Raw genomic sequence first — 21,596 nt, 5'->3', positions numbered from 1 at the left:
CCCCTTGAAGAGGCATTATCAAGCCCACATTACAACTCTCCTGAATATGAGACCAGTACCGATAAACCGATAAGAGTGCTACTTCATTAACTGTTTAAAGGGATTCTCGAGAGGTTCTTTTTACTCGGCAAAACACATATCTACGGTTTTCTTTAGGTTAATAGGCGCTTTCTTTCTATTACGTCCCTCAGCAACATTCTCGAAGCGTTGTTGTAGCACGAGTAGGGGCGCTTACATTATTCATCGTTCTGTAAATGACGGAGACATCTGCAGCAAATAATCGTTGCTGGGATGAAATACCAACACACCTCTAAACATTAACCCGGGGGAATACTTCGAGGTCTACCACTGGTTCCACGACAGACAAGCGGACATTAATCATATAATATGGGCCTTCCCGGCCAAAGTCCCGTCACAAGGGCTCGCAATTTTAAATACGAAGGATTGGGAGACTGCTCTGCTCAGCTCGGACCCAGACCAACAACATAGGGTAGTCCAGCGGGCGTGGACGCTACTGGCCGCTTAGTGACCTTTCGATCCTTGTTGCCAATAAAGTTTTACGAACGAAAGAACCTGTCACTGCATAGGACGCTGTGATTACAAGCCACGCGGCAACCCACGGTCACGAAAACCCGGCAAGGTTCACGAAGAAAAGCTTCACTTTCTATAATAGTACTACATTTGGTGTACCCGATTAACTATTCGAGTTTCTGACGCTTCGAGCGTGCATCCGGCAGGTATTGCCAGCAGCGCCGCGTCAATAACCTTCACCGTGTGGGCCGGCAAGTTCAGTGCTTCGATGCAACATTCCTTCCCGTTTCGCCGTCACGTATACATTTTCCGTGTCATCGGACAATGACATGCTTCGGCGACTTATCCTCTGGCGGAAGCCATAACTCTCCGTGCGTGAGAGAGTCGGGGTTGGCACTTGATATGTCGACGCGATGCTCCGACTCTGGACATCTACTTTTGATGACGCGAGTATATGTGTTTGGGAGGGAAACACAGCTGCAGGGATTCGCAGAGCATGAAATCGAGAAGTGTACGCCCTGTTCTCTGAACAGGGAGTAAGGACATGGGAGAAGGAAAAAAATAACGAGCTCGAACGGGCTGCCAACTCCCGGTCGCTTACTTTACGGCCTTCGTTCAAGAGTTAGAGTCGCAACGCATCTCACCTGCACACGGGGACGCACTAATCACGTGGACCTCCTGGTCGAGGGAATGTGACAGCGCTTAGTAACCTGTGCTCTGTTGTAGCACGGAAGTAGACAAGTAATCTGCGTCTGTTTTAACATGGACGCTTCAGTAGTGTGGGATTGATTTCCACCTTCTGCATCCATACCACCAACCTGAAGCTCCATAGACGCCTGAGAAGTACTGTATCCTGGATTTGTTACGAACGACCTGGACGCGTAATGCTGAAGATAGCCTTGCTCAGGTGAATGTTCGAGATGTTGCCGCAATCCGGACAGTGTCCTGTGGGACACTGTTTATCGTACTGTTGAGTGTGCGTGCGTCTATAGTAGCTACGAGTCTCCGTAAAGCTCGTTTTTGGTGTTTAGAAAGACCCGCGATGCCGTAGAAGTGCCGCTTACAAAGCTGTCTGCCTCTTTGTTATTCGTTCAGTTATCTTTTTTCCCGTTTCAGTGTCATACATCGGTTGCTGGCGATGCATCGTATCATACTTTATTTGTTTATTTACTTTTATTTGTCCATAAAACGTACGATATAGTATCTTATGAACCCACAGAAGCATTAATACTTTTGAGCGGCATTGGGCAGTGCGTTGACCCAGCACATGTAAACCTGTTCTTGCATTTAAATGAACATTAGGCAACAAGGGAGACAGTACAGGGAAGCAGAAACAATCGTAAAATTATTTTCCTTTATGTGCAATTACGACAGGATGTCTCCTTCGACTGCTTCATTTGCTATGCTTCCATGCGCGCCCGAAGCTAAATTTCCACGCTGTAGAATTAAAGTATGATCAAAGGCATACTACTATAAGAGGTTCCCTCCATACGGTGCAGCTACAACCACCGGGCCTCGTCCGATGCTTTCGGCAGTGCTCTTCGCCAGGAAGTCCTCGGTGATTTTAAAATAAAAATTTTAATGTGCTTCTGTAGCAACTGCCCACTACAACGTTTGACCTAAACGTACTCCCTCCTTCATTTGAGAGACAGAGATGATGGAGAGATGGTGGCTTCAACGAGAAGCTAGAGATAATTGTCTGGCCGATGGCCTCACACGTTACTCCAGTGACTGGTGAGGAATTCTGGCACGATATGATCGATCGATCGATCAATCAATCAATCAATCAATCAATCAATCAATCAATCAATCAATCAATCAATCAATCAATCAATCAATCAATCAATCAATCAATCAACTCATTAACTAATTCTATTGATTACTCAAGCAACTAATTTATCAATCACACAGAAAAACTAATAAACAAACCCTGTGTGACGTAGCATGCAGTCAGGACGGCCTTTTCTTTTGCCCGAAAAGCACGGCGGAGGTCCCAGGTACAGTCAACATTGATGATAGGTCCCTACAGGCTATGCAGAAGTAGGGTGGACGTATGATGATGATATCATACCAACGAGGAAGAAGTACATAATAAGTTCCCAAAAAGCAAACGAACAGCACATGTATTTATATACTGGGTGTTTCTTTTTAGGCGAAACACTTCAAAAATTGTCATATCTAGGACGGTGAACTTTTTGCAGATAGGCTGCGCGGCTATGTGAACATTATAATTAATCAAGACAAAAATATTCTCAATAACGTGGGACACAATGCAATCCCGAACAATAGAATCGGAAACTTTACAGCGTGGTAAACTGCAGTTTTTCTATTCATATGCATGCAGAACGCAGGAATACTTTTGCAAGACAACCGCTAAACTGATATGAATGACGTTTGTTGCAATTAGGAGAGAAAGATAAGTTCTACCAACCATAAAAAAGCTGAACGAATTTAGGAGATGAAAGATTGAAATACATTGCTGAAAACTGGCAAACTGAAGCACAAAGTGTACAAATCAATAACTCTGTACTAAAAACAGATATTGCATTTTGCAAGCTGCATCTGTTAGAGCATAAAAAGCGGACACATTTGATATACAAGTTCACAAATTATGTGAAATTGTTTCAATGTTTACGAGTGTTTCGCAAAAGTCGTTCTCAAAAATCAGCGGTATACTAAAGTAGGGTGCATAACACATTGATTTTTACCGCTTTATGTGTCTCAATAACTGCCGTTTGCATGATTCTGATATTGGTTATTTTGCTCTTCCGTAGATACAGAGTTGTAAACTTGATAATCTAGTTTCTTTTTATTGTATATGAACAAGCTCATACCTTTTAATAACCAGGTGATGAACCTTTTAATAACACAAGTGATTTATCTTGTCTTCTTCTTCCGTTGTGAAAACAGTGTCGTTGTCTGCGTGTGTTTCGGGACCCCCCATACACACCATCCGGAGAAGTCTTCTCTGCGTCCGCACATCATCGTCTTGCTAGCGGATGACCTAGTGAGTATACTAACGAGTCTACGGCACAAACTTGTACTAAAACGTAACTAGAGATAAACACTGTGCTCCAATCGCTCGGCCACGACGGGAATTATGGGTAGGGTATGAATTTTGTCCACGATTTCGCACGGATCCGCTGAAATAGCCGAGTTTTATTAAAGCGAAGCCTTCGCTGCCGCGTCCCGCTTCTCTGCGGGGGGTCTGGCTACTAGCGGTTGCTCTCTTGGTGATTATACAACAACTTGGCTCACTGAGTATTTGCCTGCGGGTTAATTGCCCCTATTAAACGAATTAGGCCCCGATTTAGTGTTGGGTTCAAACACCTTGTGGTGTATATTGTGAACAGACTGCTGGTGAAACAGTGATTACGTGCAGCTGTGCTTAGCGTCTGTCTGCGGAATACATATTTAGCCGCACGGTGAACTAGGCCTGGAAGTTACGGGGGCATGCGCCCGTACAAGGACGAGCTAAACTTGGGCCACTAGATAAGCACAACTGGGTATGAGTCAACTGGGCACGTGACACTAGGTGTATGGGTATGCGCACCTGGCTATGTGTGCTCGAGTAGACAACTTGGGCCACTAGATAAGTGTAACTGGGTATAGGCCAACTGGGCACGTGACACTGAGTGTGTGAACATGGATGGCCATTCCTCAAAAATGGGTATGTGCCCCAATAGACAGCTCGGTCCACCGAATAAGTGAAACTGAGTATTGTGCAGAAGATAACGACGATGATGATAATAATTTTAAACTCAGTGGTACCTACTCACTCAGAGGGATTGGCCAAGAGGCAGGCGTGTTTTGCAAACGTATTAGAAGGACATGAACTCAAGGGATACAAATAGTGATAAATAAATGAAAGGCAACTATACAGAATATTCAGATATATTTCTCTTGAACATTCTGGAAACTTTTCTCGCGCATTCTTGACGAGCAGGCAAGTAGCGTTGTGAAATCGTACTTTCGAGTAATTTCCTTGCGAGATGAGTTCTATATATGTTTCGTACTTCCCTGCTCACGTTTCAATTTCAATAGCGCGAGACTACAGGATATACGGGGTACGCGGCGTCGCTAACAACTGAGGATTTATTGCACGTGGTCGATACATATACCCCGAGACAGGAGGACGGAAAATAAAATAAAACAAAAATAAAAGAGAAAGAGTACAAGGCCACAAAACCATGTGTCGCCAACCAGCTGTCACCCTGTACGTCCACGAACAAATAAAAAATAATAACTTGTTTCCTGATAACGTGTCGCGTTACACTTTCTTTCTGGCTGGAATTATTTGTACTTGTGCTTTTTGCCTTCCTTTTTTACCGTAATACATAAGTCGATCGCTCGCAATAAATCCTCCCCAATTGTTAACAGCACCACGTCACCAATTTTCTTTTCTTTTTTTTCTTCTTTTTTTTGATGGCCTGCGCGTTCTGCTCGCGCGGTAATGTATAGCCTGCGTCCCCGCTTTTTAACGCCTTCAATCTCTGTGCCTCCATGCGAAACGCTTCACATTTCTAGAAGTTACGGCTATAATGACAAGAAGAAAATAAAACTCTTGAACATGACACTAAAGGTAAATGTAAATCTCTGCCAGCCGTACATAATGTCGTAGGTGTGTTTATAATACTGAGTGTATTGCAAAACAAAGATAATTTAGGAGGTGCCATACCAGGTTCGACTAGTTGATCGGTATCAGTAAGGTGCACTTGTAAGGTGCGTTCGTGTTCGGGCTTTCGGGGCCACCAAGTCAACCATAAATGGGGCACCTACTTGCAACAAACAATTTCGGTTCTTTTCATAATATGGCGCATCAGCGATTGCAAATCAATATCCGCAATTCATTTTCGTAACTGTGAATACTAACCCGAAGTGACTTTGCAGGCCCATTTCTTTATTCTGCAATGTTTTGATCGCACTCCCAGAAAATATGCAAACGTTTGTAGGCATTGAGAGCACCAAATCACAGCTTCTTACTGAAAGGACCGGAGTGCTATAGCTTTGCACTGTAAAAAAAACAAGCTACAGAAATTCTGAGGAATGCAGAAATTGTCTGCTGATGCGTAACCATTCTTTGGTTTTGCGCAACGAGGCCCGCCTGCGTAGCGGGCTTTGCGTCGTGCGTTGTTCTCGAACGCTTTTTAAGCGCATCGAATTTATTTCGAAAATTTTCAGCGCAGAGACAATGCCACGGTGACGATGCAGTGGAAGAGTTGCATAGTTCTCGTTTTCCAAAATACTGATCTCGTCGGAGACATCAAACCCGTGGTCAGTTACTTTACAGACCACAAGACGGTCCTTATGCAAGTCTGCAATCCTCCTTCTCCTCATTGTGTGTCCAGCGAGTAAACCTGTATGCATTACGCCACCCAGCGTGCATGACTATGCGCATCATGTGTGCGATAAAACAGCAGTTTAACAACGACGTCGCGGCTGCAAAGCATTTAATTAGCAGCCGGTCAAACAATGGCCTATCAATGCCTATGACGGTGCAAGGAAAATGACTACTTTGGTTCAAGAAAATGTGCTTTTCTCACGATATTCCGAGGCTGGCGCAAACAAACGGACTGTCATTTTATTTTATTTTCGTTTTTGGTTTTACTCTTCTGTTACGACTTTGACGCGGCGAGCGCTACGGCGACGATGACGTAACCAATGTTCTTCTTTTCCTAACGCTGCCAATCATCTACTATTACACTAATATAACGATTACCCGTATCAATTTAAACAATTATGCATTTACTTTGAAGATATAAGGCGTCACGGGAAGGACAGATTTTGCTCGGGACTCACCAAAGAATGCTTACGTATTAAAATAGCGTATTGGCAGTCTCCGTAGACTCGGTCGAGATACGACATTCAAGAAAACGTTGTTTGGGGGTTCTTGTGCTTTTCTTTGAGTTTTGACACTAAATATGCTCCTCGAATAAACTAATATTCTTTGAGCGACACAGCGTTCAATCGATCCAGAAATAAATTACACGGGTTGTAAAATCAGTGGTGATGGTGCCACTGGGCAGGCAGGGAGGTAGGAGCGACAAGTTCGAATTTAGGAAGAACAGGTGCCACGCGACTGAGCTCTCGTCTTCCCTTCGGCCGCAGGCTCAGCCTTCCTGGCGCAGAACTTTCTTGATAAGCTCTTCCTTCTCATCCTACTCCTTCTCATAACCGCCCTCATCACCATTCTAATTATGGTGGCTAGTAAGATCACACGACATCTCTTTGTCAGCAGGGCTGGAACGACGTGAGCTTCCACGGGTCTCGCCAGATCCCGACGCCCAACCTGGACGCCCTGGCGGCCACTGGCGTCATACTGCAGCGCCACTACTCGGCATCCACGTGCACACCCTCGCGGACGGCGCTGCTGGCGTCCGTCTACCCGGCTCGCACGAGTACGTAGGTATTCAGCGTCCTTTGTATTATAGCACCGTGCTCTATATAGAGTTCCGCGCTTCGAACCTTGCAGGTTGCGTCATGTGAGTGTAAGGGTCATACAACACGGATTTCTTATGTTTTTTTTTTATTGTGAGAACAATTATATGGGCACTCCAGGCAAATTTTCTCCGCTGTTGGCGTCGTCGTCTTGAGATTCCGTATCAAGTCCAAGTGCGACGTGCCGTATTCTTTGGCTGTGAGGGAAAGCGTGCGAGGGTGGGCTAAGAAGCACGTTGACGCCCAATGTTGAGAGTCACCTGATAAATAGTGCGCCGGAAGGGGGGGGGGCAGTGAGCGCACGTCGCTTCCTTTAGCACAGCCGTGGCTGTGCATTGCTGACACCGTGGCTGACCGCCTACGCGACCCGCGCGCCCTACCTATCTTGGAGATAGTCTGCGGCGGGTGCAAACTTGGGTGAGCCGAGATGGCCGATGGCTCCGTGGACTGTGCTCTCGCGCACCTAGTGTTGCAGGTGACGTAATCAAGCTTAGGAGAAGCGTTCGAGCGAGTGGTGCACGAAGTGTTCGCTCGGTATGGCATGAATAACTTTATTGGGTCCTGAAGGTCAACCCTAGGTTGACGTGGGCCGCTCCCACGTTGGGACAGCCATGCCGAGCCCTTCAGCCACATCGCGGGCCTTCTGGATTGCCCGTAATTGGTCAGAGAGGGATCCACTGTGTAGCATTTGCCGCCACCATTCTTGTTCCTTGTCACAGTCTGTGAAGACCGTGGTGCCATTGCCACATTTCGGTACGTCAGCGTTGTGCCAGCGGCTTTTCGCGGTCGTGGAGCGAGATCTGTTCGTGTTTGCCTATGCGCGCATGACAGCGTACTTGTATGGTATGTAGTGAAGAGGAATGCCCGGCGCTGCAGCCACAACGCCAGTCATCCGGGAGGCGCGAGCTCTAGATTGCCAGAGCTGCTCTGGCTGAGACACGCTGCCTGCTGCTCTGTTGCACTGTATATATATTAGATTCTGGTGGAGGCGCTGCGGTTTTCCCCCAACCTGGAATTACGCACCCGGACTCTGCCATCCGTCATGATTGACGGTAATTAAATTAGCAAGTGAATGTTCATTGCAATTTATACGACCGCTAATGCTCCGAACTTTATTCTGTGCAGTTACATTTTGATGTCGCTATCATTGCTTCGTCTTTCGGGTGAAACTAGAATTTTAGTCAGTTCAAATAGATTTTAAAGGTTACTTAGATCAATGGCTTTCTTTCGCTTTTCCACGTAATTTTCCGTAAGAGGCTGAAAATACTCGTGTACCCGTTTGTCCTAAGAAAAATTGCGTGACCGGAAACAAGGACGGAAAGGCGGAATCCGTAGGGTGCACACGTTGATAACTTAGAAAGCTCTCTACGCTTGGAAATTTGTGCGCCTGATTTTTCTGCTCATGAAATACGTTACTAATTACTGAATATGCTATTATTATTCATTGTCTCGTAGACGTGGGGTACCAGGAGTTTCCTCCGGCCTCGGAGCAGTCCCTTTCGCTGCAGTTTCACCTTTTGCCGCAGTGGTTGAAAAGGCTGGGGTACAGCACGCACATCGTGGGCAAGGTAAACGTTTAATTACTACACAACAGGTAGTGCTTTCTCACCATGGTAAAAGCCGTCAATTGATGGACACGCATTCTGTACCAGCTTCCAAGTACGGTCTTCCGATGCAAACAGAAGCTTGAAAAAAGAAAATGAAAGCTGGCAGCTGCGCTAATAGGGGATATAATGTTGATCTGGTTTGTCCGACTACACTTCTTAAATAGGCGTACTCCAAATGCGCACCCCGGCTTCCGAGATTGGCTTCCGTTATCCCTCGGATAACGGTAGCCAATCTCGAAGGCCGTGCTTTTGTGCAACGCAGGTGCCGGAAGTAATTGCAAAAAGCCGGAAACACGTCATGGCTGCCATGTTTTAGACATTCACTATGTGCAAAAAAGATTAGCCGTTCCATTAGCATAGCCTTCGTAAGTGATAAAAGAAGCAGGGACAAAAGACGACGAGTGGCGATGCCAGGTTGGAGTTCCCGCCTCGCGACATCGCAGCTTTTAAAGGTGTTTGCTGGTAGCTCATAGAGCGTTTGTCGACAACCAAAGATTATATGTTTTTGGCGAACAAAATACTCGCATTAGCAAACGTTTTCTGCACAAGAACGACCCCGATAGGCGACAGCACACTGAAAAGTGTGACGTCACCCGACGTATACCATAGAAGCAATAAATGAAGCTATATATTTAATTCGCAAGGTCTGGTTTTGCACTTTGTCGCGGGCTTGTATTTCTGTCTCTGTTATTAGTATCGTGCTTTTCGATTAATAAAGTCGCGCACGAGTGCTGCGGGGTGTGACTGCAAAATCTAAGAAAAGAAAAAAATCCCGCCATGCATAGTGTTGTTCGCTAGTAACCAACCGCAAACAAATACGAAAAAGATTCTTGAAGTAATAGTTTAGCCAGTTATAATAATATTGTGTTTCTTTTGGCTGGCGTGACTGCAGTACCGTCTGCCCAAGTACTTTGTTTATTGGTGAATTTCAATACTTTCTAGTGAGGTACAAACTAGAAATGGTGGGTTCAAATAAAATCGCGGGGAATAAAATGAAACTGGTTTGCTCTTATAAAGCGCTGAACAAATAACCGGTGACACGTTGGAGTAGCAGAACGGATGCCAATGGAAGGAAAATGGGTTCTCAAGCGGCGGACTCTACAAAAATTTTGATTAGGAAAGGCATGAGACCATTGTTCTATCTGCGTAAACAAGTCTGTTTGACTTCCAACAAAACCAAATCCGTCTTTGTGTTACGCAGTACTCAAGACGCTTGCGTCCCCTAATCTAAAACTCTTTTTTTATATTTGGACAGGCAGAGAGGGGTTATGAAATTTTCAGGCGTAAAATATGCCCCGTTGACGCCCGACAAGGTAAAAATGTAGATTTCTCGGATATGCATTTCGCCTGTGGGTGGACCTAATCTAATAGGCGGTTGGCTATAGTCTGGAGTGACATACATCCTCCCCCCTCTTTTATTTATGACCGGTGTTTAATTGTGCCGACTGCGCTGTGTTTTGTCCCGCTTAGACCCTTGCCTGCGCCAAGCTAGAAATGAAACTTCGTGCCAGCAAGATTGACATGCGGACATATGCTCGCACACACAAGGGCCGACACCGAATACTGCAGTGCAACATATACGCTAAATCCCCCACCTGATAAAAAAAAGAAGATTCGTAAGGTCTTGCTGCAGGCATCGAAAAGGCATCGGTTGCAGCCCGTCAGAGGTGCTGTGATTAACAGCCACACAGTGGCCACGTTATCGGAAAGTGACAGCATAGCGAGAACCCAACGCCGTCACGTGACGCCAGAGAAAGAGAAAGAGAGAGAGAGAGAAAGCTGGATTCTGGAGTCAACGAGCAGCTAGATACACGAAGCTCAAGATAGTTCCCCAACGCACACAGAAATCCGACTCTCGTGCAGAAGCGTTATTGAACAGTGCACTCTATGAAACTAATCGTCAAACACGAATCGAAGTGGAAACTACCTGCACACTAGATGTGGTCACTTGTATAGCTAGGCCCAAGATGTGTATTCAACAGAATTGACCTTGAGTGTCGCCTGCGCATGTACAACACTCAGTGGCACCTGGGTTACTCGGCCGTCGAGTACACGCCAACCTGGCGTGGCTTCGACACCTTCTTTGGCTACTACAACGGCGCCGCCTACTATTTCAACCACAGCCTGAACTGGGTGAGTCGTCGCCAGTCACGGCGCCGCCAGTAGTCATGGTTTCGGACTTCTCACGAAATTGATGGAAGTGCAACACAGGTTCTTAGAAGTCAGGCAGACATAGGAAAGTCGAACTAAGCTTTCGAGAATATAAGAAATACAATTGTGATATGTTCTTGCAATTATCATAGGTTATATTTCCCATGCGGCGTCTACACCTTCGGGCGTCACAAAGCAGGCTTCACTAAACGCGGCCTCCCAACTACCGTCAATATTGTCCCGCTGGCACTGTGGAATTGGAGTTAAGCATATCTGACTTTGAATCAACTACGGCGTGATTGCATAGGCGCTTTTTTTAGACATAAAACTCTAATTTTAATCTTAAGCCAGAAGAGCGCGTCTTCTCACTTTTATCAGTCAGACATGCTTTTCCTGATTTTTTTTTGCGAGTGAGAGCAACGTTTCACGGTACAGATAACAGACAGCATAAGCTTGCCAAAACGGGCGAATGAGCTAAAGAATGCTTATCGCATTAAAAACTTGTGCAAAACCCAGGCTGAGATCTTCAGCGATGGTTTCATCCTTCAAGTTAGTCACCTGCGGCGGCGCTGTCGTGCGCGGGTGGGTTAATGCGATTAGCATTCTAAGCCTGTTTCCTTCACTGCAGGTTGTAAATAAAGAGTGTCTTCAGGAATGCGCTTTTTCACTACACTGCTTGAGTGGTAATCGCATTTGACGTCAACAGTCATCGTGGGATTCGTTCTACCCAATTTTTGCAGGCAGCTTTCGCAAAGCCGTTTTTTTTTTGTGTGAATTGTATGAGGCGGGTGCCACTGCTGCGCCTGCTATAGGCAATTCGGTATCATAATGCTCCTGATTGGCCAGCAGAACTCACGATAATTGTGTAAGGATGCTAACCGTCTTCAATTTAGGATGGTTCATCCTTGCACCTCGTTCAGCAGTTCCGAGAGTCATTTCTAAAACGCCGACCTCCTGCGCAGCAAGGACACTGCGGTTTAGACCTTTGGCACAGCGAGGGCCACAGAACTAGACCTGTCACCAACCTCGACGGTGTCTACTCCACGGACGCGTTCACTGAGGAGGCCAAGCGGATTATTCGGAAGCACGACACACGAAAGGTGAAATCGGAATTTTAATGCGTTAGCATTACGAGTGTTGAAGTGGAAAAACAAGATATTTGTATACTTATGTGCAGTAAGGTATATATTTACATAGCGCGACTGACGGTGGTCTCTTCCGGACCCCCACGAGCTCCCAATTAAATCGCGGATCTGGGACCTCAAAGGCGTGCGACGCTGTGCTACCGCATTTCTCTCGCATCCCCCGTTAAATCACCGCTGAATACCCCCTCCGCCCCTCCCTTTCTAGTCCAATGCGCAGCATAAGTTTGTCTATTTTCTGCGCTCAGTAATGAGTTCCCAGCTACTTCCCGTTGAAAAGACCTCCGCTTCCGAGCGTTTCCTGATATTTTGAATGCAATAGGCGCGTTACATAGGCGTTTTCGACAGATATTCACTGTTCGGTACTTCAAATAATCCTGACAGTAATACGATATGCGTTGACGCAAGCGTGGAACTGGGACCGCTATTTTCTCCTATCATATCATTATGTCGCCTTATCATGACTTCGAATATTGAGGCAGCAGTGGGCGCAATCTCGGAGGCGCTCCCAAAATTTCAATACGGCAGCGGATACGGCGAAAAAGATGTGCCCGAAACTGAAATCGCTTACGGAGTAGACTACATATGATGATGGCGTTTACGTGCTTGCACTTTTTACAGCCGCTGTTCTTGTACATGAGCTACCAAGGCGTCCACAGCACCTGCGATGGCTGCACCGTGGAGGCACCCCGTCGAAGCTTGCGCAAGTTCTCCTACATTACAGCTAGGAACCGCACTTTGCTAGCCGGTGAGTGTTCCTGATACAGAAAGTTTTGTGATCCGAGAGGAACTTTGACCCCAGGAGGCTCTTGTTTAACATACAAAGAAACGGAGACACTGTTTTGCTCAGCATTCACTACAACGATCTTGGTGAAGTTTCTTGTTTTAAAAAGAAAAGAGGGGGAGGCGGAGAGTTTAAGTCTACCGACGGCTTCAAGCAGGTCTTTTATTTACAGCCTCAAATGACCTTCAAAACTGCTGAAAATATTAAAATAATGAAAGAAATGTATACTGAAGGACAAAATTATTCGCTCTGTAATCGGGAAAGAAAGAAAGAAAAAAGAAAATATGATGTTGTAGTTCTATAAGTGGTTCCAGTTGAGATCTACCGTGTGTCGCAGCTAACGTTAGCCAAGCTACTGAAAGAAAATAACATATTTAGCGACTAATCACCGTATTTCTTAAGATCGTATCTTGCACTGTGTTTTTCTCAAATTATTTTTTCGTTGAAAAGCTTGGATAACGTACATTAGCTGGGACACGTTATATAAAGCGGAGAAAATCGATGTATTATGCACCGCTCTCAAGCACGTCACTAATTTAGAGCGTAAAACTTTTGAAAGACCCTCGTACATATTGCAACAATTTAACTTCAGTTGTAAACGCTTACAACATATTTTTCCGCTTAAGGTACTTAAAAATATATTGTTTATAGTGCTACCACATGTTTTTGGCGCAGAGTTACGGCTCTGTGCTGCAATGTGGATTGTTGGAGCTGTTTAAAATATTTTGCGTTTAATGGAATATTTCTGAGTAGTACAGTTATAAGTGCGCTTTCTCAACATTGGATCGAGTATTATTTTATTTCGTGGCGTTGTTGCACAGTATAATGCTGTTTCTTTGTTAACAGAAAAAAAAAACGGGAAGAGCAGGCCCAACAGGCGCTGTGCAGCTCATACCTATTGTGTAAAGCTTCGAAAGAGGTGCGAGGAAATTTAACAAAACATATACAATTCTGGAGATTTACGTGCCATAACCCCGATGTCATTATGAGGCCCACCGTAGATGGCGTTCTCTCAGTAAAATTTGGCCACCCGGGGTTCTTTAATGTGCACCCAATGCACGGTACACGGAAGTACATGCGGCGCACATGCGGAAGTCGTGGCCGGGACGTAATAAGCTTTCAGTTACATATTTTGCTTACATGGTGCGTGCCGAGGCGTGTTTTCGGAGATAAGGTAATCTTAGCGGACTTCATGCGGGCTGGCATATCTGAGAGCTAGGTATCTTGTGAACACTGTAAGGGAACCCTTTCGCGCCTCCAGAGCGTCGTAGCTAATCCCAAAAGGTATCGAAACGGGGGTCTCAACGAGATAAAAAGCGAGAATAAGTCGAAGGGCAGGCGAAGCTAACGGAACGTGCCTACTCGGTGCCAATATAACAAAAATTAACCACACTGCAACATACCTCTGTCAAGGGTGCACCGCAGCAGCTGTTAACATGATCAGGGAAAGACACTGTACGGCACATTTTTGGGAAATGGAGCGAGTTCGCTTGGACTAAGCAGGGTTCGCGCGACGCAGATATGACCGGCAGGCGGCTTCGCTGGTACCCGCACGAAGCGAAAATTAGTTGCAGAGATGGTAAAATTAACGGCGCAGGCATGATTAACGTCAATATAACCAAAAATCACCTGCGCTACACTTTAGCTCCTGTAAAGGGTGCACCACCGTACGCATAGTCATATTGAGGCAAAGCCGCTCCACGGCAACCTTTTGGGAAATGGAGTTAGTTCGCTTGGACTAAGCAGGGTCGGTATAACGTATAACTATTCCAACCTGAGTTTATTACAAATCGGCCATTATTCATATATAATAGGTATTGCTCGGGAGTTGCCCGTGTTTGGCATGGTGCCTGCCCATACGGGCTGGACCTGAACCATTCTTACTTATCACGGAGGGATAATGGCCAATTTGGAATAAAAACCGATTGGCGTAGTTTTACGTTATACAAGTCCATGGCTGACGCCAGGTAATGGTGTCTGGAAGGTGGCTTTGGTGGGGCCCATCAAAGACGATACTTAAATGCAAAGTACTAACGGTACTCTACACTAATGGTACGAGAGTAAGTAGCTCCATTACAGTCGAAAATAATAACATTGCACCATCTCCTCAAGCGGTCCACTTGACCTCTTGATCAAGAAAAAAGAAAGAAGGATTAACCAAGTGTATATGCTAAAGAATACAAGATCGAGATAACAGCGCGTGAAATGAAATAGGAATAGGATGTGAGATGAGTGAATAAAGAAGAATAGAGGGATATAATCAACATTTCAACATCGGATCCTTTGGACTACGATGTATGTCGACTTTGTCGTCTTTAGCGCAGACACTTGGTTGATCCTTTCTTTTTATTCTTATTAGGCCTCCTTTTTATTGCACCTAAATATCCCTGAGCCATAAAGCATACTAAAAGGAATGCTATTAGATATAAAAAGATTCCCTGTTATTAAGCCTAGTAGCCCACACGTATAGTCGGCCTTTGTTGAGGCGTTTTGTCTGCGTCCATAACAACGCTGTGACGAAAATTAGACTTGATTTGACCTGATGCAGAAAGAAAGAATGCGCTGTTCCCTACCAAAAGTGCCAAAGTTGCAGCGTGCTGGAGCATGCAGACTTTTGGACGGATGGGGGGGCTCCTGAAGTACGCAGTTTTGACGCTCGAAAGCTGTGGATGACTAAGAAAGAAACGGTGTCCCCTTCCCTCTTCAAAAACCTTGGTACCGTTCGAGTCAAATAGAGGCCCCTCTGCTGGGCACGGAGTCAACGCGTGTTGGCGCACACGCTCTGACCTGAGGACTTTTGCCCGAGACTGTACATTGTGCCTTTACTCGCACTGAAGTCACAGTCTGTGGCGCCCGTACGGTCAGGTCCCAGTGGTACTCCTTTAACCGTAGCATATCATGACAAGCCAACAAACACTGACATCAAGGCCAACATAGGGGAAATTACTTGTGCTGAATAAATGAAATAAAGAAACGATAAATTAGTGAAAATTAAAGTGGATGAAACAACAACTAGCCGCAGGTGGAAGCCGAACCCACAACCTTCGCATTTCACGTGCGATGCTCTACCAATTGAGCTACCGCGGCGGCGTTTCCCCATCCACTTTCTTGGGTATTTAGAACCCTGGGAATGTTAGCCAGCGCCACCACTCATAGACTTTGGCGGCGGACGTGGAACGCCGTTTTTGCCGCAGGCGTCACGAGAACGTGTTCTTTTTGGGTGAAGGCAACTGGCCAATAAACTCACATATGCTACCTGAGGGCATCAATGTTGCCGGATTCGAGAACCGTAGCATGCAAGTTATGCGGGGAACGCCTCACTGTGCACATCTCTGGCTTCAACGGGAGCGCGATTGGCGAACGCGTGTTCGCAGGAGCCGTGGACGCGTTGGACAAGTCCGTGGGACGTCTGCTCGAGGCGCTGCAGTCACGTGACATGCTCGCCCGTAGCGTGGTGGTGTTCGCCAGCGACAACGGCGCGGCACCGCTGGCCACGGCGTATCACGAGCTACCTAACGCGGGCAACAACTGGCCTTTGAGAGGGGGCAAGGAGGACGCCTGGGAAGGCGGGGTCAGGACGCCGGCGCTGTTCTGGTCCGCTAGCCTCCGAGATACTCTACGGCGGCCGCCCTCTCAGCAGATGCTGCACATGGTCGACTGGGCGCCCACTCTTTACGCAGCCGCAGGTGGGGTGGGCTAGGACAGTGGCGGTAAAGCTTAAAGGATGTTTAGCTGCTCTTTGTAGATTACAGTAGCGGAGAAACTTGAGCAAGTTGGTGAACGCTCACATTTGTCAAACCAGTTTTGAAAAAGACAAAGACGAACACGAAGCAAGGTATATATAGGAAGGTTGGGCCGTTCCTTTCTTTTCCCCCTTACGTGACGATGTATAGGTTTTGCCTTCTTTTTATTCTTGTACCCGGATGGTTCTGCCGCGCATGCAAAGCTTATCTTTGTTTAGGCGTCCACGGTATACACACGTTTTTTTTTCTTTCTTTTTTTCGTGAATAATCTTCTAGGTGAGAGTCAGCACTTTTTTTGTGTACCTATCCTTCTTCATCTACGTCTTTTTTTCAGCATCGATCTTTTGACAAGTATTCATAGACGATTTGGCGGAAGCGTTTCGGTGCCACTATTTGGGGCTTATTTTAACGCTGCCATTATATATATACCTGTGAGAAGCAAATGCGCGGTATACGTTCGGTTTGTAAGCATGAGAACTGTTGTACGGGTGCATTCGTTGTCTCTTCACCATGTTAATTTGACATCGCATTGCACTAAACTGACATATAGTTGGTGTAACAACCCAGAATGGCGGTGCCTGTGGGCCGAAAATAAAATAATTTATACTTCGAAGAGTCCAGCCCGTCCGTAAGCGTCTCACGATTTACGGAATATTCAGGAGTGCCGATGATGTCAGCTTGTGAGGCTGTCGTCAGCTGGAGCGCACATAATTATAATTGCGACGACCACGTCTTTTTTTCTATCTGCTCCTGAAAATGACTCGCCAGCAACAATCAGTAACATATGTGGATTTTTTTCACCTTCTCTTCTCCAAAACAATAACACGACAGAAAAAACGTTTAAGGGAGTTGTGGTATAAAAAATTGTCATAGGATGGCTATGCGGGTGCCGCTGTTGTTATCGAAGTTTGCGTAGTTCTCATGGTCCGTAAAACGTAATAGCTAAACGTTCACTGGCACGCTAAAACTCGCTAGTTTTGCCCCGTCCTCCTCTGCGCAACGGTTTTTCATGTCTTGGCACGCACCTACGCAAGGTGGTGACGTTTCGGACCTTGGCGACGTGGACGGCAGGAACTTATGGAAGGCGTTGACGACCGGAGAAGGCGAAGGCCGCGACGAAGTACTCCTGGAGTTGGAAGGCGAGCAGCGGACGTCGGCTCTCCTCTCCGGCAGGTGCGCATTCACGAGCAGATAGCGTAGCACGTCGCCAAGAAGAACAAATCACGAAGCAACTACAGACACCTGGCGTTAACTCACGAGAGTTTATTTTGAAGCTCAAATACCCGATTTTTTTTTTTAACGAGAAAGATTTCACTGCTCGTGCAGTCAAGCAACAAATGTTCGAGCCCACTGACAGATTAATGATCCGTTCTCAGAGTGGCCAACGTAATGCCCATTCGTGAGTCTCTGTTTGTTTAAGTAGAAGCGGTCATTGTCGGTCAAGTCATTGTAGCGCTGAGGGACCTGTCCACCAGCCTTAGTATAGCTTCCCCCTGTATGTGCTCACGCGTGCTCACTGGTTTCCTCACGTGGCGTTTTATGCGCAGTGACCCAACATATAGGCTCGAAGCGACAATACTGTCAGTGCATGAAAAGTCACAGGCCCCGATTTTGTCTTCACGTTATATGCGCGTTTGTGGTACCTATCTTTAAGGCAGCTTGACCTTGTCTGTAACCCGCTAAACATTCTACTTGGAAGAGGTTTCGCGTAGAGGTCTGCCGAGACGGGACTTCTCCGACGGTGTGCTAAGAACGCTGATCTGCCAAACTGTGTGCTAAAAAATTGATCTCCTAAAGGGTATGCTAAACGTTGACTGTGTGACCGGCTCTGAAAGTTTCGGCGCGTTGCATCGCTTTGAGTGTGCGCATTTTTTTTCTCAATTTTCTTTTTATCGATTCTCTTCTCCTATCACCTTTTATTCCCTCTATCCATTCCCTCATCACAGGCTAGCCAGCTGGTATTACATTGGATAAAACGTTAACCTGTGAAACGGTATGCTAAAACGTTGACGATGGATTGCGAAAGCGTTGATGTCCCGACATCCTTACCGCGTGGTTCTGTGGGAAGGTAGTGCATGTGTAGAGGCATATCATGTCGTGTATGGCAGTAACTTATAACACAAAGCTATGCATATTGAAAGGAGGTTCCTCTACGTGGCACACTATCTTGAAACTAGCCTTTTCTTTATTTCGGTCCAAATTCAGCTGCAGTTCGCCTTTAATCAGTCTTCGGGTTGCAGGCGTAGAGTTTCCTACAATAATTACTAGAGGGAACTCTGATGCTGCGGTCGTTCAGCCACGTCGGGAATTATGGATAGCACATGGATTTGTCTGATCTTCGTGCTTGTAGCTTCAGACGTTCGTGTGGCTTCGTTTATTACGCTTTATCTGCCTTCATTAGCATGAATTTCATAGCAGTCTACACCTCTTTGTTCTTAAATGCAGAAGGCAGTAACACTCTACGAGCATGCATAATGGCCAATAATTGCAGTAGTAGCACTTGTCCGTGCTGTCCGTGGCGTAATATGTATTTTCAATATTGGGCTTCTGCTCTAGGAGATCTGCGCTCGAATCCTGCCGTCCATTTAAATATCTATAACGCAGTACTTTTTTTTAACATGATCAGTTTGCAAAGTCACGAAGTCATTTAGAGCCAGAAGGAAGAAGTGTAGGCAAATCCATGGGCTAATCATCGCTTCCAAGCTGCCCGAACCGCCCTGCTGGCAGCTCCAGTAGACGCTATAGCGCCCCAGTTTAACTCTAGCTAATTGTACGAAACACTATGGTTGTAGGTACAAGCTAGTGGAGCGTCTGAGCGGACCCAAAGACGAAGCACATGACGGACGTGTGCCACCACCGCGGGGACAGCCTCCCAACGACCTGGACCTGGACGACCTCATGAGGTCCTCTGACGCCTGGAAAGCCTTGCAGGGCGCCCTCGGTGACCCGAGCAGCAGTTCGACGCCGACGTCCCCGCGAGCGGACTGGCGCATGGAGGCGACCGTTCACTGTGGCGGCAACGACGGATCGGGCGACACTGCGAGCAACTTCGATCCCCACGACAGCCTGTTCGTGTTCGACGTCGTCAGCGACCCGTGCGAAACTAAGAACCTGGCTACGTCCGAACCCGAGGTACGAAGCGAGCTCTACAAGAGTGTGTCGCTGCGACAGTTGGTATACTAAAGCGTGATGGGAAAAAGCGCTGAACGAACGCGGTATTACACGAGAGAGGAAATTTTGAAACTAATACATTGAAGGAATTTTGGAACATGCAAGGGATTGCGGAACCCAGGTTCTGGGATATGAGTGAGATATGAGATCTTACCGCATTTACTTTAACCCAATTTTGCCATCTCCATACCCGTGCTGACAAAAATGGGGGAAGGAGATTAAGTCCAAACAAGTAAACTTTATTTAGAACACGGGGCAAGAAATAGTTCTCTGTGGACGAACAAAAAGAAGGGGGCTATTCGTAGTCGATAAAGTTTGAGATGTAGGGTACAGATTCCTCTAGAAAATATTTACCTCCACGGATACACTCTCTTGTGTTCTATGAGTTATGGCGCCAAGTGATGTACAGTCATTCATGTAGCTGCTAGAGTTGCGGCCTCTGTTACCGTCCATATGCCATAAGGGACTGTCAAGTTCTCTCGAGCTCCTACCTGGCTGCGAGACGTTCCCAGCCTGGTTCACAGGTTCCAAAGAAGAATTGCAACAACGTCAGCCACATCGTAAGATGTAGGACAGCCACATCGTTCATGGTTCACCTTAGAAATCGCATTTTTTCTTCTCCTCAACGTTCACAGACAGCGCGCTGACGCTCTACTCCGAACTCCAGTTAGTTGCTCGCTTGGAAAGCGAGTTGACTTCGTTCAGAGCTTAGAGTTCACTGAACATGTGTTCAAGTCACACTCTGCGACTTGAACTGAAACAAGTAATTGTTTGATTGTTCATTGTTTATTTTATTTCATAACATATACGGCTTTGTAAAAGCTCATTCAAGCAACAGAATTTGGTGCCTACTGTACAAATCACGAAATCCGTATGCTCACGAAAAAACGGCACGTGTTTGTGTTTTACCAGCCGTTAAGCTGTGCATCTGCAGCTCGTAATTTTTGCTCAAAGTGCCAATGCGTAAAGAATATGCAAATAAGTGCGTTATAAGAAGTAAATTTGTTCTTTTTTTTGTTTTGCTGGTCCGGTAATCAATAGGCCACTCGATCCTCAATAAATGGGATGCATGGGTTTATAATTACGGTGACATTGAAAATTACATTACAAAACGTGTACTTGTGCTCCGAATGCTTTGTTGTTATCAGTATGGCTAACGTGGTGCTTTTGATGTTGTAATGTTTGATGTTGTAATCAAAAGCACCACGTTAGTGGTGCTTTTGATATTGAATAATGGAACGAAATGTGTATAGCACGTAGGATGGGTATTCTACACACAGGCGCTCGCGCTTTTACGAGCAGTCGTGAAGCACTACGGTTGGGTGCTCAATAAACGAATAAGGGCCTCTATTTCTCTCTCTACACAGATACGAGAGGGATTACTGAGAAAGCTAGCAGCGTACCGGGAAGCCCTGTCGCCAAACTCCAGCGCCAGCAAGTCCAGTGAGCGGGGATACCCAGAGCACCACGGGTGCCTCTGGGCGCCATGGGTGGGAGTTGCGCCGGCTCAGTACCACAACTGCTCCTGCTGAGAGGGACAACCACCGACTGTGTGCTGCGCATCGAGACATACCTTGCGAAACGAAGAAGATCGGCGTATAATATATAAGTTAAGCGGCACAGTTTTTGTGTGGTTCGAGTAGGCCTCGGAGTTGACGGGTGCTCTCTAAATAGCTTGTGTCCATCCCGCTTGGGCAAGAGCTTTCATCGCTTTCAGAGTTAGAACCGAGAACGATAAGCTAAAATAACTTTATAAAACATAAAGCTACAGGTGCAGGCGACAGCATACGGCAGGCGTGTAATAATTTTGTAGGCACTGGTTTGTAAGAAAATTGATACTTCGTGGGAGACTGTCACTTACGACAAAAAAAAATGAATGTGTGGTACATTTCAAATGCCACCAGATGACGCGCCACCCTAGGATGAAAAGTGAAGGCGAAAACGGCCATGCGATGTTAAATCTGCATTTATGTGTTTAGAAGACAGACGCATTTATGCGAACAAACTGGAGAAACGGACTCTTTGTTCA

The 21,596-nt window shown here is 46.2% G+C and overlaps 1 protein-coding gene and 1 non-coding gene across 2 annotated transcripts; one reads left to right on the top strand and one right to left on the bottom strand.

Annotated features, from left to right (window-relative positions):
- Positions 1–5,101: 5,101 nt before the first annotated feature.
- Positions 5,102–21,099, top strand: LOC142558543 (arylsulfatase B-like). The gene is made up of 9 exons (XM_075670676.1): positions 5,102–5,113; positions 6,770–6,929; positions 8,425–8,537; positions 10,599–10,709; positions 12,491–12,617; positions 16,028–16,339; positions 17,431–17,569; positions 19,189–19,528; positions 20,935–21,099. Exons 1-9 carry the CDS (start codon positions 5,102–5,104, stop codon positions 21,097–21,099), a joined length of 1,479 nt encoding a protein of 492 aa, XP_075526791.1.
- Positions 15,668–15,740, bottom strand: TRNAS-UGA (transfer RNA serine (anticodon UGA)). Its single transcript has one exon. It is a non-coding gene; the product is annotated as a tRNA-Ser (tRNA).
- Positions 21,100–21,596: the final 497 nt, after the last annotated feature.

The sequence above is a fragment of the Dermacentor variabilis genome, chromosome 9 (assembly GCF_050947875.1).
Source record: "Dermacentor variabilis isolate Ectoservices chromosome 9, ASM5094787v1, whole genome shotgun sequence".
Taxonomy (NCBI): Eukaryota; Metazoa; Arthropoda; class Arachnida; order Ixodida; family Ixodidae; genus Dermacentor; species Dermacentor variabilis.
Note: the sequence above shows the minus strand (reverse complement) of the source record. Positions and strands in the feature narration are given on the sequence as shown.